The sequence below is a fragment of the Euprymna scolopes genome, chromosome 20, assembly GCF_053919585.1.
Source record: "Euprymna scolopes isolate OS-2025 chromosome 20, ASM5391958v1, whole genome shotgun sequence".
Classification (NCBI taxonomy): domain Eukaryota; kingdom Metazoa; phylum Mollusca; class Cephalopoda; order Sepiida; family Sepiolidae; genus Euprymna; species Euprymna scolopes.
The window spans coordinates 55,093,317-55,109,206 of record NC_136501.1 but is presented as its reverse complement, the minus strand read 5'-3'; the positions used below and the strand labels follow the sequence as shown (position 1 = coordinate 55,109,206).

At 32.0% G+C, this 15,890-nt stretch overlaps 1 protein-coding gene across 3 annotated transcripts in view; it reads right to left on the bottom strand.

Annotated features, from left to right (window-relative positions):
• LOC145241434 (glutamyl-tRNA(Gln) amidotransferase subunit A, mitochondrial-like) overlaps nt 1-15,890 on the bottom strand; it is a 99,727-nt gene that overhangs the window by 72,794 nt on the left and 11,043 nt on the right. For all 3 annotated transcript variants that reach the window (XM_080104386.1, XM_080104385.1, XM_080104387.1), the window contains exons 3-4: nt 10,012-10,195; nt 451-765 (exon numbers count right to left, since the gene is read on the bottom strand). In XM_080104386.1, the coding sequence (XP_079960512.1) occupies nt 451-765; nt 10,012-10,195 (499 nt within the window). The remainder of the gene's footprint in view (nt 1-450; nt 766-10,011; nt 10,196-15,890) is intronic.

Sequence of the window (15,890 nt, the reverse complement as noted above, 5' to 3'; positions counted from 1 at the left end):
CTTTTGGATAATTTGAATTATTCGCACTACGATTCGCATCTTCGTTGTTACAGATAATAATCTGAAAATTCTCAATAATGCAAATTATCTAATCTTGAAAATTATGAAACACATTGTAATATTGTGGTACAAACACTTGAATTATATTTATTTTTTTTATTAATTCTTGCTTATTTTTTTTTTTAAACTAATATTCATAAACTATCAGACAAAATTAATTAATTCTTACTAAGCCTACTTCAATTTCTCTCCTCAAGGGCACATAACCTTCGTTCAATGTCTCTGGACAATGCAAATAATTTCTAGGTCCAAAGAGTTATCTCTCTTTGAACAGAGATAGTTTTACATATAAATGTGTCTTGGATGTATACTGCATTATTTACATTGTTTTCAGAGTCGAGATATATATTGGACTGATTATCAAGAATGCACACAAGGTGAAGTATTTACCCAAAGCAGGTTCCAGTTGCAACAGCCACAGCACTTCCACCAGAGCTGCCGCCAGCAATAAACCAATCAGAATCTGAACTCCACTGCTGATGCCGACTGGTGTGTTCAGTCATGTCCGATTTTGAAGGCTTGTTGACTGTGGTAGAAAAGTTTCGAGAATAGGATTTTTGTGAAGAAGAAAAACTGTCTATGGAGTGATCCTCATGATGGATTTTCTTATTTTGCAATTCACCAGGAATGTGATTTTTCTTCTGCCGGAACTTGTATTTCCACGGATTCCGTACCGGTCCATAAAAGCTATCTACACTTCCAGAGCTGTGAAGAAAACAAAAATCGATAAATAATTAAGATGAGATGATTCCAGTGCAATAATGATTAGAAGCAGATTAAAAACAAAAAGACAGACACAAAAATGGTTTTCATACCTAAAGTAAATTTCAGTATATAAAGATTATTTGATGTTGGAGATATTCATATTCGTACCTTATTCCAAAAGAGGGAAGATATAACATATGATAAATATTTGGAATTAAGTCTTCCTTTGCTGTTATTTCAGATCATTTGAAACAATAGCAGCAAGTTTTAGTCTCCCCTCCATCAAGGCCAGAGGTTTTGAGGAAATATCTATATATCTATAAAAATGAACGTGTCTGTGTGTGTACATTTCCCTACGCAATAACTGTCAATTTTACGTCTAAAGACTTGAAACTTAATAACTTGATTTCAGCCCAAAACAATAAATGTTAAGTGGTCATAATAGGGGGCAAAGTTAAAAAAATTGACCTTTTGTTTCTTTTGCTCAACATACACCTCCAAACACCTGGGCAATGCCGGGCTGAAATGCTAGTATATATATATATATATATATATATATATATATATATATATATATATATATATGCACACACATACAAAGTTCAAAATTTAACAGTTTAAAGAGCAAACAAGTGTATAATTTCTTCCAGTAAATAAAAATATTCATTTATTAAAATTAAATTGGATATTTTGATTCATAATGGAACGTTTATCAGGAAAATCCAGGTTTTTATTTTTAGGGGTTTTTTTTGCGTGTCATGGTGATGATAATGTTTGGCACATCTTCAGATGTTGGTGAAATACAACGTTTAAATGTTCAATACAGTATGAGGCACCGGTAGAGTGTGTATGTGTTAAATAGAAAATCCACTGTTTATGATAAGCACTGTTGATATTGGAATCCAAAGTTCCAAATTTAACAGCTTTAACCCAATGAGCAATGCCTATATATATATATATATATATATATATATATATATATATAAAAATAAAAGTTACAATAAGTTTACTAAGGTAATCAAAATGGTAAACTTAAAATATATTATAAATATTAAAGAGTTAATATTTACAAGTAAAATAAACTCAGCCAGATATAAAAAGCTCAATAAAACCGAAAAGGAAATAGAGCTTATAATTAAATTCATTAAATACTTTTATATGCAAAATCCTATCCTGCATTTTGCTAATTCCTGCCCTCTGATGAGAAGGAGAGTATTTCTTCGAAACTCCGCGGATTAAGGACTATCCACTTATCTTGTGCTTCCTTTTTTAAAATTAAATATGTTTTTAACTCTTTTTCAAGATGCCTTTTAACATATTTTATTAATCATTTGTTCATATATATATATATATATATATATATATATATATATATATACACATATATATGAGAAAATAGTTAATAAAACATGTTAAAAAACACTTTGAAAAAGAGTTAAAAACATATTTAATTTGAAAAGGAAACACTAAATAAGTGGATAGTCCTTAATCCGCAGAGTTTCAAAGAAATACTTTCCTTCTCATCAGAGGGTAGGAATTAGCAAAATGCGGGATCGGATTTTGCATGCAAAAGTATTCGTATATATATATATATATATATATATATTATTCTTTATGTAAATACAGTCATATCTTGCTACGATGTGCAGATTGTTTAAATCATATTTGATTACATCAGGCCTGAAAAATTAAAATACAAAAATTAAAAAGGTTCCAAAAAAAAAAAAAAATTCTTCGTTTCTTTTTCTCTCTTAGTTTCCCCTCTCTGTCCTGCTCTAAGTAAATCTGACGACCTAGTCCACAAATTCCAAAATTTCATCATGACAAGTTTCAAGAAAAAATACACGATTAAACCCGGTTCTCCAACTTCCAACGTAGACCCCTACTACCATGTCTCCTTCTCCAACATCAGGGGTCTCCGTTCTAACCTTCCAGAGGTTGAAACCCAATTACAGGAGACTAAACAAGACCTTTTATTTTTAAGTGAAACTGGCATTGGACAGGCTATTTCCCTAGAAGAGTTCGCAATTAAAGGATACTCTAACTTAACTTCTAAATCTGACCCCAAGATCGCCATGGGCATGGAATATGTGCCTATATAAGGGATAGCTTTCCATGTGGTAGGGACATCTCCAGGGAAGATCCTAACTTACCCTATATGTGCTTCCGGGTTGCTTTAGCTCACACTACGGCATTTATATTTACTCTCTATCGCCCCCATAACAGCGGAGTTACTATCTTTCAAAGCATATCTGAGAAAATTGACCAAGTCCTATCTGCTTATCCTTCAGCTAACATTCACGTATGTGGTGACTTCAATGTTCACAACGTCGAATGGTTGACCCACTCTAACAAGACCGATGATGAGGGGAGGTTCTGTCATGACTTCTCCATTGCCTATGACCTCACTCAGATTGTTCAGGAACCCACCCGTGTGCCCGACAATGACGGCCAGTATGCAAGCCTACTAGACCTTTTTCTCACAACTTGCCCTGAACTATGTTCAGTTTCTGTTCTGTCGCCTCTTGGATCTTCCGACCACTCTGTTGTATCAATTAAGATAAAAATGAAATGTAATAAGTCCCCAGACGTACCTCTCCATCGTACAGTATATCGATACACTAAGGCTGACTGGGATAGCTTCCGTACATTTATATCTGATATACCTCTGCATTCCATGTTTAAAAAGGATGTATCGTCTATAGTATTAAACCTGACGGAATGGTTAATTGTATTATTGACCGTTTCATACCCTCGAAAAAGTTTCAGCAAAAACCTAACAGCCAGCCATGGTTCTCTCCAGAATGTGCTGCTGCCATTGCGCACAGAAATCACTTTTTCCACTGATTCCAACGTAATAGATGTATGGAAACTAAAGCCGTTTTCAGGACTGCCAGCAACCATTGTAAGAAAGTAATAAAGAATGCAAGAGAGTTGTATGCTCAATCTGTTAAGTCCAAAGTAGCTGAACAGCGGCTTGGTTCCCACCAGTTTTGGCAAATAGCAAACAGAATCCTGAACAGAAGCGTGTGCTCCATCCCAACTATTATCAATGGACCTGAGGAAATCTCGTCAGCATCAGACAAAGCCAAACTCTTTGTCAAGAACTTTGCAGCTAATTCTACCCTTTGCGATCAAGGCTGCCAACCCCCAATATTTCCTCCTGCATCAGAAAACACGCTATGTGATATACGTATATCTGTACGTGATGTTGCCAAGCTAATCAAAAACCTTGATTCCAGTAAAGCAACTGGCCCTGACGGTATTCCAATTATAGTACTCAAAAAACTTCAACCTGAACTAGCGCCCATACTTACAAAACTGTTTAAACGTTGTCTTAAGGAGAATAGTTTCCCATCTTCCTGGAAAATTTCATCAGTATGCCCTGTATTTAAGAATTCAGGTGATCGCTCATCCCCCTCTCAGTACAGGCCAATAAGTCTCCTGTGCGTCATGAGTAAGTTGCTGGAATCTGTGTTAAATACAGAAGTAATCAACCATCTCAACAAAAATAACCTTCTTAGTGACACTCAATATGGTTTCCGTTCCACTAGATCTACAGCAGATGTGCTTACAGTTATATCTCATAGAATTAGCAAATCTTGACGGAGGCAACCTTTCTAGGGCAGTTGCTCTTGACATATCTAAGGCCTTTTATAGGGTATGGCATAAAGGTTTACTTCATAAGATCTCTAGCTATGGTATTGCTGGAAATGTCTTCTCAATTATTAAATCATTTCTTTCTGATAGGTTCATAAGAGTAGTAGTTGAGGGGCAAAAATCAGAAACTCACAGTATTAATGCCGGTGTCCCTCAGGGGTCCATCCTGGGCCCAACTCTTTTCCTGATCTACATTAATGATCTTCCAAATCACATCCTTACATCATTTGTAGACATTTATGCTGACGACACTACCATTTATGGTAGCACATCTAAGACAGTAAACGACCAAGTTCTCTCCAATTCTCTCTCCTCTGATCTTGAGCACGTAGTACAATGGGGGAAGGAGTGGCTGGTTACTTTTAATGCATCTAAAACCAAGCTTCTCTCTTTACATCATCAACATTCTGATCCACATCTGGCATCAATTGAAATGAATGGCTCTCGTCTTCAGGAGGCCTCAAGTTTTGACAAGCTTCTTGGCTTGACCATTACTCCTGATCTTAAATGGAACACGTACATCAAATCTGTTGCCAAGGCCGCTGGAAAAATAGTGGGATCTTTCTATCGATCCAGTAGATATCTCACTGCTGATGCTATTCTCTATCTATATAAGAGCCAGGTACGTCCAAGGATGGAATACTGTTGCCACATCTGGGCAGGAGCTGCTAGAAAGGACTTGGCCTGCCTTGATAGAGTTCAAAATAGACTTTGTAGCCTCGTAGGAAATGTCCTTTTCTCTTCCTTGCAACCTCTATCCCACAGAAGAGATGTTGCGAGTTTGTCTCTGATGTATCGTTATTTTCACGGAAAGTGTTCAATTGAGCTTCAATCTATGGTCCCCCCTCGCCAAACTTTCTCAAGAAACACCCGTCTAGCTGTAAACACTATCAATAATTCCCCCCACTCTTTATCTGTGCCTAAACCTAAACGTAGATTCCATGAACAAAGCTTCTTTCTTAGAACTGCACGCCTGTGGAATTGTCTTCCGTTTTCCTGCTTTCCGGCTGACTACAATATGGTTGTCTTCAAGTCTAACGTAAATAAGTTCTTGATAAGCCGTTCCATATAAGTTATCAAATTTACCAAATTTTCATTACTAATGATTACTATATTGTCCAATTTCTACTGTACACTCTTTAAACCTTATCCTTGAGTGGCCTCTTGGCCTTGATAATGTGGTGATGCCTATGTAAAAAAAAAAAAAAAAAAAAGAAAAAAAAAAGACCTTTTCAAATTTTGAGGAGAGAAAATATGCCATGACTGGCGTGAAGCAAAGCTAAAGTTATATATTTATATAAACTAGAGAAAGATGTATATTTGGTACTTGTACAGTTTAGTCAAGATATTAAAAAATAAAAATATCGAAAAAAGTTTAAATTGTATGTATCTATTATAGAACAAAGTTTTCCGAAAAAAAATTTCACTTAATTTCATCAAGTAGTTTTTTTTTTTTTTTACAGCAGAAAAACACGTTTTTATGAGAGCGCGTTGAAGGAGACCATCTTGGATTTAAGAAAAAAAATTTGTTTGAATTTTAGAAATGCCAAAGGGAGATAACTCCAATTAAAGCGCTGACACCCCTCCTCGTCTCTAATACTAGCTTTTCTTCCTAAAAATCGAACATTTTGCTCGGTATCATAACAAATTGTTTTTTCGCTGTAAAAAAAAAAACTACTTGATGAAATTAAGTTAATTTTTTTTTTCAGAGAACTTCGTTCCATAACGGATACATACAATTAAAATTTTTTTTCGATATTTTCATTTTTTAATGTCTTGACCAAACTGTACAAGTACCGTATATTTAAATGAGAATGGTCACCAACAATTATTATGTATTTTTTAACATTATTTTATTATTCCCAGTTTTGATTTTTCATTTAAAAAAAGGATCATATTTAGATCATTGGTAATAATGTTTTTAAATGATTGAAATTATTTAAAAACATTATTACAATGATCTAAATATGATGCCTTTTTTTAATGAAAAATCAAAACACGGAATAATAAAATAATGTTAAAAAATATGGACCAATTATTGTGACCTTTCTTATTTAAATATATATGTATATAGATATATATATACATATATATACAAGCATTAATGAGAGAGAAAAAAGTGATCGACTGAGTGATAATTTTTTTTGTGTTTTGTTTTCATCACATGGAGCATGTATTTTTCTATTTTGTTGGAATGTATAACTGATGCTGACGACACTACCATCTATAGCAACACTTCAAAGGCTGTTAATGACCAAAATTTCTGATTCTCTCTCCTCTGATCTTCAGCACGTTGTGCGATGGGAAAAGGAGTAACTGGTTAATTTCAATGCATCTTAAACCAAGCTTCTATCTTTCCATCATCAACGCTCTGATACCCATCTGGTATTTTTATTATTCTTTATGTAAATACAGTCATATCTTGCTACGATGTGCAGCCCGTTTCAATCATATTTGATTACATCAAGCAAGAAAAATTAAAATACAAAAATTAGGTTCCAGACCTTTTCAAATTTTCAGGAGAGAAAAATAGAAAAATATGTCATGACTGACATGAAGTAAAGTTTAAGTTCTTTCATATATATATATATATAAAGCTGAATGTCTGTGTGTGCGTGCGTGTGTCTGGTCATGAATAGGCTCCTATATGGTTGACTATTTTAAAAAAACTGATTACATATAATGATAGAAGATGTATCGAGACACAGGAATGGGTATGTTTGATCTGGCAGAATGTTGGTTCATTAAAATTGTGGGGTTTGCGTTCGCGCATGGTCCACAAAGTATGGAAATAAAAAATTAAAAAAAAACGTTTACAAGTGTTTTTGATATAGATGTACATAAGAATACTTTGATAAGTATGTTTTATCTTAAATAGGGATGGTATAATAAAATTGTGGGGTTTGCGTTCACGCCTGGCCTCCATAGAATGGAAATATCTACCTGGATAAGTATACTTTGATAATTATGTTTCAGTTTGAAAAAATATGGTATAATAAAATTATGGGGTGTTCGTTCACACCTGACCTCCATAGAATGGAAATATGTCTCAAAGTTTAACAAGGTTTTTTTTATATAGATCCACAGAATATTGTGATAAGTGTTTCAGTGTGAACAGGTATGGTATAATAAATTATGGGGTTTATCTATTTTATTTTTACTTTCCTTATATTTTGCATTGGTTTTGATACCCCCAAATTCGAAGCTATCTCTTTACAAACCTTCCTTTTCATAACCTATCATACTTTCATAAATCAGAGTCCATTTTCTGTAGGCTGTTTTTGAACCCAATCAACAACGGGTACTTTTGCTAGTATATATATATATATATATATATTCACACACACAAGCATTGCTCATTGTGTTAAAACAATTTGAACTCTCCGGCAATGTATCATGTTTTAGTTTACAATCAGTATGTTTGTCGGACAATAGCATAGAGGTTAGAAGCACCAACTTTCAACTTGACATTCGAGTTTTAATCTGGCTTAATGCACCTGCTTGTCTAATGAAGAGCTGTGATACAGCTAAACAATCTGCCCCTGGATAACTATATTTTAGCAAATTTTAAATCTCTAAATTTTTAATATTTTCTTAAAAAGTACTTCACAACTATTTTTGACTGATTTTCCATCATACTCATGTAAAATAATTAACAAATATAAAATCCTCCCAAATTGTGATATAGAAATAGCAAACTTTAGCAAACTTTTTATGTCTCGAGATATTCAGATTGCTTTTTTGGGCTTCATTTTCCTCAAAGCCTCAAATCAGTTTTGTTTGAAAAAGTAAAAATTAAGAGCACGACACAGTGTGAGCATGCGGAGAAAAGGATACAGGAAGTCATTCTTCAATGAAACAAAATATACCTAACTCCCCCTATCCTCTTCATGAATCGTTTGAAATCTCAGCCTTCACAGCAAAATTATTAAATTCAAAGAAAACTGATATCAGAGAAAAAAGGAGGGCAAATCAAGATGGAGAGCAGAAAATGAAGAGAAAAGGGAAAAAGAGCGAAAAAGAAAATGAGACAGAGAGAAAAAAATAGAAAGAGAAAATAACATTAAGTCAAATAGGAATGAAAAAATAAGGAGGTAAGGTTCTAATAATTTGGCACAAAAATTAAATTTTTCTTATTTAAAAAAAGTATACAAATTTTAATAAAAAAACATAGATTGTGCCAATTGAAGTGAAAATCCGATTTATTTGAATAAAAAAACGAAGAATTCTCTTAAAAAGTGAAGAACTCATATCCGTACATAGTGTTTGAAGGATATCAATACTTATTTACTTAAATCTGTTTCAGTATTCACTCTGGTGCAGGTCGATTGGCTCCATTCAGAGAATTTACCATGTTCCGAATGAATGCTGATCAGGTGCAAAGATCCACTGCAGTGTTAGCCAATCACGGTTCCAACAGCGAACCTCATACAGGTGAGGGCCCAGGACCAGCTTGGTATCTCGTTTCAACTTTCTGAGCCACGTTTTCAGCTGACCTCCACGTCGTTTTTCCCCCCCCCCCCCCGATTCTTAGAGAGGAACTAGATCAAAGATTTTTTAGATGAAATCATTAAGGTGATGACGATTAACGTGACTGAACTGGTAAAGACGTTTTGAGAAGACAACTTACTTGCAGCAAGAAAGAATAATGGCATTTGAGGTCAACTTTTGAATATAAAGGATGTGATGTAAATCGTAGTGATCTAACACCTCAAACTTTTGTATGTCAGTAGCTCTCATCGGCCAGTACAATAGAATGGTGCAGCTGCAAGCTTGATAAATGCTGATTTTGGTATCAAGTTTGATTTTAAAGATATGGTATTAAAGATTGCATCATGTTAAACATGTTTCATTCACAAACCAATAGTTCTAGGGTGCTGCATGTGTATATGGTCCAACAAAACAAAAACAAAATAACAATGGCATTTGAGATCAACGGTTGCCAGTGAACATGTAGGATGCAACATAAACAGATCAAACTTCCTTAGTTGCCAGAGTTTTCTGTTGATATCAAAGCCAACAATGTTCAGGCTATTGTTGAAATGACTTTTTCCATATTGACTTATGTATGCCTTTAGTCCTGTGCCATTTAGTCCTGTGCCATTTAGTCCTGTGCCATTTAGTTTTTTCTTTTTGAGAAAGGCTTATTTCATTGCTAATTGCCTGAGTTGCCATTGCCGAAGAATACTAAGAAGGATGCCCAGGCAAGCTAGAGTGCTCTTAATCTAGTGTGCTGGCGCTTTAAATCCCTCTTTCCATTCCTTGTGTCACATCATTTCACTATGGGAGGGAGGGAAGGAGGGAGGTAAGTAGAGAGTCAATACTTAAATCAAGTTTTGATCGAAATATTTATAGCCCTCAATAAACTTAAATCAATAAATAAAAAAAGTTTAAAATTTCCTAAAAAAAAAATAACAAGCGATTGGTTTTCAAATTGTAAACTGCTTTAACAGATTCAATGACCGACTCAAGATTCTCTGTCAATAGTTGGAACTGACTTCATAAGAATTGAAATTGTTTGGGTGTCCATTTCTTACAAGTACAAAAGAAAGAAAAAACAAATCCTGCCTATAAAATTGAACTGACCCCATTGCAAACTCATCCAAGTTTGTCTTGCCTATAATTCTTGCACCGTGATTGAGCAACTGCTGTACAACCGTGGCATTATATGGTGGGATGTAATCCTTCAGCATGGCAGATCCACAAGTTGTCCGAATGTTCTTTGTGCTGAAGTTGTCTTTCACAGCAAACGGAATTCCTGGAAACATGCCTGCTTGGAGGAAAAAAAAACAAAACAAAACCCAGACTGAATTTCGTCTGATGAATACTGGATGGAAGAAATAATTTCTCAAGAAAATAATTAAAAAATATTTTTATTGTTTTTTACCAAAGCTTTGTTTGTTTGAGTGATCGATTATAATCAATCAATCAAACAAAGCTTTAGTTAAGAGTTTCAATCTGGCTTACTGCACCAGCTTGTTTAGCTGCACTGATGAGCCGTGATCCAAGTCTCTGGATGACTGTATTTTAGCAAATTTTAAATCTCTCAATTTTTGATATTTTTTTTTAATACAAGATGTAAAAAGTACTTTACAACTATTTTACCGAAAAAAAAAAGGTCATACAAAAAAACAAAAAAAAACAAACTGACATTAAATTATGGAATAGTTTTTAATAGTTATTAGTGTTCTGGAGACCTCCTTTTATAGATTGGGGTTATTTTGAGGAATGCTGAATCTATTCATTTTTTTTTTTTTTTAAGTTTTAACACTTCACCTTCTTTATACTAACAACACATTTGAAAAAACTGAAATTGCTTAAAATACCTCAATAATGGCATACATAGAAGGAGCTTGATGATCTAAAATTGAATCTTTTAAAATTTTTTAAATCTGATTAAAAATAAGAAAATTATGACTATTTTTGTGTCACACCAGGACTCTACATTGTGAGTAAAACAGTTGCATTTGCGAGTGATTTTTCAAAATGGTGACTAGAAATAATCAAATGCTTATCTTATGATGATTGTGTTTTTTTCACTGACAATCTTCCTATCTGACAAGGCTCACTACTGAGTGAAAAATATCTTTTCAACGATTTTTTTTAATAAAATGAACAAAGTTAAATTATTTAAACAATAAAAGTTTTGGAACAGTATACTCTTTTTTTTTTAACGAAGGCTGTTTAAAAAAATATATCTGAAAAAAATCAGAATGTTTATACCTTTGAGTAGCAACATAAAATTTGTTGTAGATTTAGAATTGTACTTATTTAAAAATATACAGAAAAATCTGTATGATATATATATATATATTCGTCACAGAACAAATATATCATATTCCAAAAATCATGTGGATTTGTCTAGTAACTTTTCTATTTAGTTAGTTAATGAAAATATTTAATTGCCAAAGGTCAACTAAATATAAATTTGTCCATAGAGCCCTGCGCACATGCTTGGATTTTTTCCCCTCTTATGGATCATGTGCGTTTTGTCATATTTTAGACCACTTTTCCTGTAAAACTGCTATATTTTTGTTAAAATACAAGATAAAGCAATGAAATTTGACATAAATGTACTTTTGCACACAGAATTCAAACATGGCATTGAAAATCTCCAGAAATTAAAGGTTTCCACGTAATCTGCAGTAAATGTGCATTAATGTCGCAATACCATAAAAATTGCATGTATGCATAAAAAGAAGAATTTCGAGAATTCAAAGTTGAATTGTAATGCATTTTATATACAAGAAACTGAAATCTAATATCAAGACTGTTAGAAATTAATAAACTGCAAGATTTCCAAGTAACACCTGCTAAATTGCCTCCACCTGCCTCCCGAAATACGGAGTTCTCCCCTTTTTAGAGAATTACATATTAACACACTGAAAAACTTGGTAGAAATAACAAAAAAAAAGCAAACAACAAAAATATAAATTTGATATAAAAATTTAATGTAAAATAACCTTAGATTTTAGGGTCATAACGTTTTAGGGCAGTTAACAATTTATTTCTATGAAAAATAGTCCTGTAATTTTTTTTACAGACATTTATGAAAACTTGACAGAAAGAAAAGACAAAAACAATTATTTTAGAGTGTGATATTAGTTTCACATATAAATTTAAAGTAAAATAATTCGCCATTTTCCAGGTCATTCTAACATTTTAGGGCATTTATTTTTTTTTGAGAGACAAATCCTGTGCATTTTATTTATTTTTTTAGACAATTGTGTATTTTTAATGGTTTGTAAGATGGGGAGGACTTGCCACCCAGACTTAAAGTTAGTGGTAGTTATAGAATCATTTTTTTTTGAAGTGGGTGCTATTCAGACTTAGGGTAAGTGGTAGGGTTAAAGGAGATATGTTGGGGGTGAGATTTGCCACTCAGATTTAAGGTTAATGGTATGACAGGTTCAAGGGAAGAACTTTTACGTTTTTCACTCGGACCTAGATTTAGTGGTAGCATTATTTTTTTATGCATACACTAACTGTTCCAATTGAAAAAATATCAAAAGAATTTGGAGTACTAACTGCTCTAAAAGGCATGAATAGCTGCAAAATGAGGAAACATTCAGTCCGCATAAATAGAGGGCTCATAGCATTCAGTCCTCATAAAGTCCTCATAGAGAAATTGTACTGATGTTTTAAACATTGTGGTGATCAAAAAAACCATCTGATATAAAATGGTCGTTTCATAACATTAGCATTTTTATCATTACTTTCCTAAAGAAAACTCTTCAAATATATCATGTAGATTATTATTTATTAAAACATGTGAAACGTTCATTTCAGAATGTTACAGTGGTATTTGGAGGACCTAAAGTGCTTTGGTTTTTAAAATATGACTATTTTAGTAGAACTAACCTGAAATCTTGAAAAAGCGTTTTTACCATGCTAATATGAAAGGATAGCTAAATAAATTAAACAGTCAGGTGGAGGGTGGGGGGTGCTACATTATTTCATGCAGCATGTCTTAGGCAAGAATAGCCTGGTGGCACTCATTCATACCCCAACTAGTAAGTAAAATAATACTAATTAAAACCTACTCCAACTAATAAGTAAAATAATGTTTTTACTAGCGGGACCTGTGGAAATTCCACAAGGTACTCATTCATATGAAATATATTGATGCTGTCATTCTGTAGATGTTCAGTGTAAATGGATACACTCTGATATTATTGTAGTTTTTTTGTTAAAACTGCAAAAGTATTTATCTAAGCTAGTACGAACGTCCGGCAAAGCCCGGTCGTAAAGTATGCTTAAATATGATATTTTAATTCTTGCAGATTTTATATATATTATCATAGAGTTAATGTTCTATCGATTTTTATATATAAAGTTGCGATTTCAAAAAAAAAAAAAAAAATATATCCATATGACTTAGGTGCATTAGCTTGAATCAAAACCGAAATAAAAACTTATGAAAAAATATATGTGTATATATATATATATATATATATATATATATATATTAAGTAATGTGATTTATAATTTAAAAGTTTTAAAATTTTTAAAATTTAAAAATCAAAATTTAATTAAACTAAAAATCAGTTTCATAAGAAGGAACAACAACAAAGTCAATTATCTGTACGATCGTTTCGGAAATCCGTGCTTTTTATTTGTGGTATACATGAAGTCACGTAGAATAATTATACATAGTTTTTTTGGTAAGCACGGTCTCCTCATCAGCAAATTTAGGAGGATTTCTATTGAATTGAAAAGACACCAAAAATAAACCTAGCATTAAAAGTAAGGCAGATGAATCTGAAAAATTGAAGTAAAAGGTTTGGATATAAAATTTATAAGAAAATTAATAAGGAAATTGGTATAGGTTAGAGATAGAAATGAGTGGAAAAAATATATATATTTTTGAATTTACATAATAAATTTGATTTAAAAATATATAGATATATAATTACCTTTTGGTTTTTCTTTTTTTGAAATCAGGAACTGTATTTAAAGTAGTCATTTAGATGTTTGCTATAGCTTTTTATTTTATTGAATGATGAATTTTAAAAGGGCGACGCTCGTGCAGTAAATTGTTTCCGTTAGCGTATTTTGATTTAGAGACGCTACAGTTAATATCTATAGAGAGAGAGTTTTTTTTTTTTTTTTTTTTTTGCAAGTTTTTAAGGGGAGATAATTGTCATGGCTTTATTTATTATTTGATTTACGAGTCTAAGGGCGGTAATTGGTTTAACTTAATTTATTAAAAAAAAAAAAAAAAAAAAAAAAAAAAAAAAAAATCTATTTTTACTAATGAGTAATTTTTAATGATTTAAGGTGGTTTATATTTATTAAATTTAAACCAACGTTTATGATTACACGATAGAAGCTCGTGTCTTGAATTTACTAGTTTGGTTGTGCTTTTTATATCTTCATATTTTAAAATTTTTACGGTTTCTTTTGTACATAATGTACAAAATTTATCTCCTGGTTTATATGATTTGCAAGTCTCAATTATTTGCCATTTTAAGTTGAAAGAAATATTGCTATTTTTTAGTTGCCAAATATAGTTGGATAGAGTAGTTTGGTTTGATAGAGAGTTATTTTTAAAAGAATGTTTGTGCGTTGAAATTCTATGTTTTATTGGGCCAGATGTGGAACCAATATATATTACCTCTTGATTATTATGATTATTTTCCGTTAGGTCTATTGTTGGATTATAATGTGGTGGGTTGGTTAATAATTGATCGGTAGATTGATTTAAGTTGGTGTTATTATTTAATTCGGTAGTTGAGTTATGGCTGTTGATAGGTTCTTGTATATTTGGAGTTTTTGATACTGTGCAGCTATAGATAACATTTTTAATTTTACATGAGCCTTGTAGGGGACATTTATTTTTTCTTCAACAGCCATAACTCAACTACCGAATTAAATAATAACACCAACTTAAATCAATCTACCGATCAATTATTAACCAACCCACCACATTATAATCCAACAATAGACCTAACGGAAAATAATCATAATAATCAAGAGGTAATATATATTGGTTCCACATCTGGCCCAATAAAACATAGAATTTCAACGCACAAACATTCTTTTAAAAATAACTCTCTATCAAACCAAACTACTCTATCCAACTATATTTGGCAACTAAAAAATAGCAATATTTCTTTCAACTTAAAATGGCAAATAATTGAGACTTGCAAATCATATAAACCAGGAGATAAATTTTGTACATTATGTACAAAAGAAACCGTAAAAATTTTAAAATATGAAGATATAAAAAGCACAACCAAACTAGTAAATTCAAGACACGAGCTTCTATCGTGTAATCATAAACGTTGGTTTAAATTTAATAAATATAAACCACCTTAAATCATTAAAAATTACTCATTAGTAAAAATAGATTTTTTTTTTTTTTTTTTTTTAATAAATTAAGTTAAACCAATTACCGCCCTTAGACTCGTAAATCAAATAATAAATAAAGCCATGACAATTATCTCCCCTTAAAAACTTGCAAAAAAAAAAAAAAAAAAAAAACTCTCTCTCTATAGATATTAACTGTAGCGTCTCTAAATCAAAATACGCTAACGGAAACAATTTACTGCACGAGCGTCGCCCTTTTAAAATTCATCATTCAATAAAATAAAAAGCTATAGCAAACATCTAAATGACTACTTTAAATACAGTTCCTGATTTCAAAAAAAGAAAAACCAAAAGGTAATTATATATCTATATATTTTTAAATCAAATTTATTATGTAAATTCAAAAATATATATATTTTTTCCACTCATTTCTATCTCTAACCTATACCAATTTCCTTATTAATTTTCTTATAAATTTTATATCCAAACCTTTTACTTCAATTTTTCAGATTCATCTGCCTTACTTTTAATGCTAGGTTTATTTTTGGTGTCTTTTCAATTCAATAGAAATCCTCCTAAATTTGCTGATGAGGAGACCGTGCTTACCAAAAAAACTATGTATAATTATTCTACGTGACTTCATGTATACCACA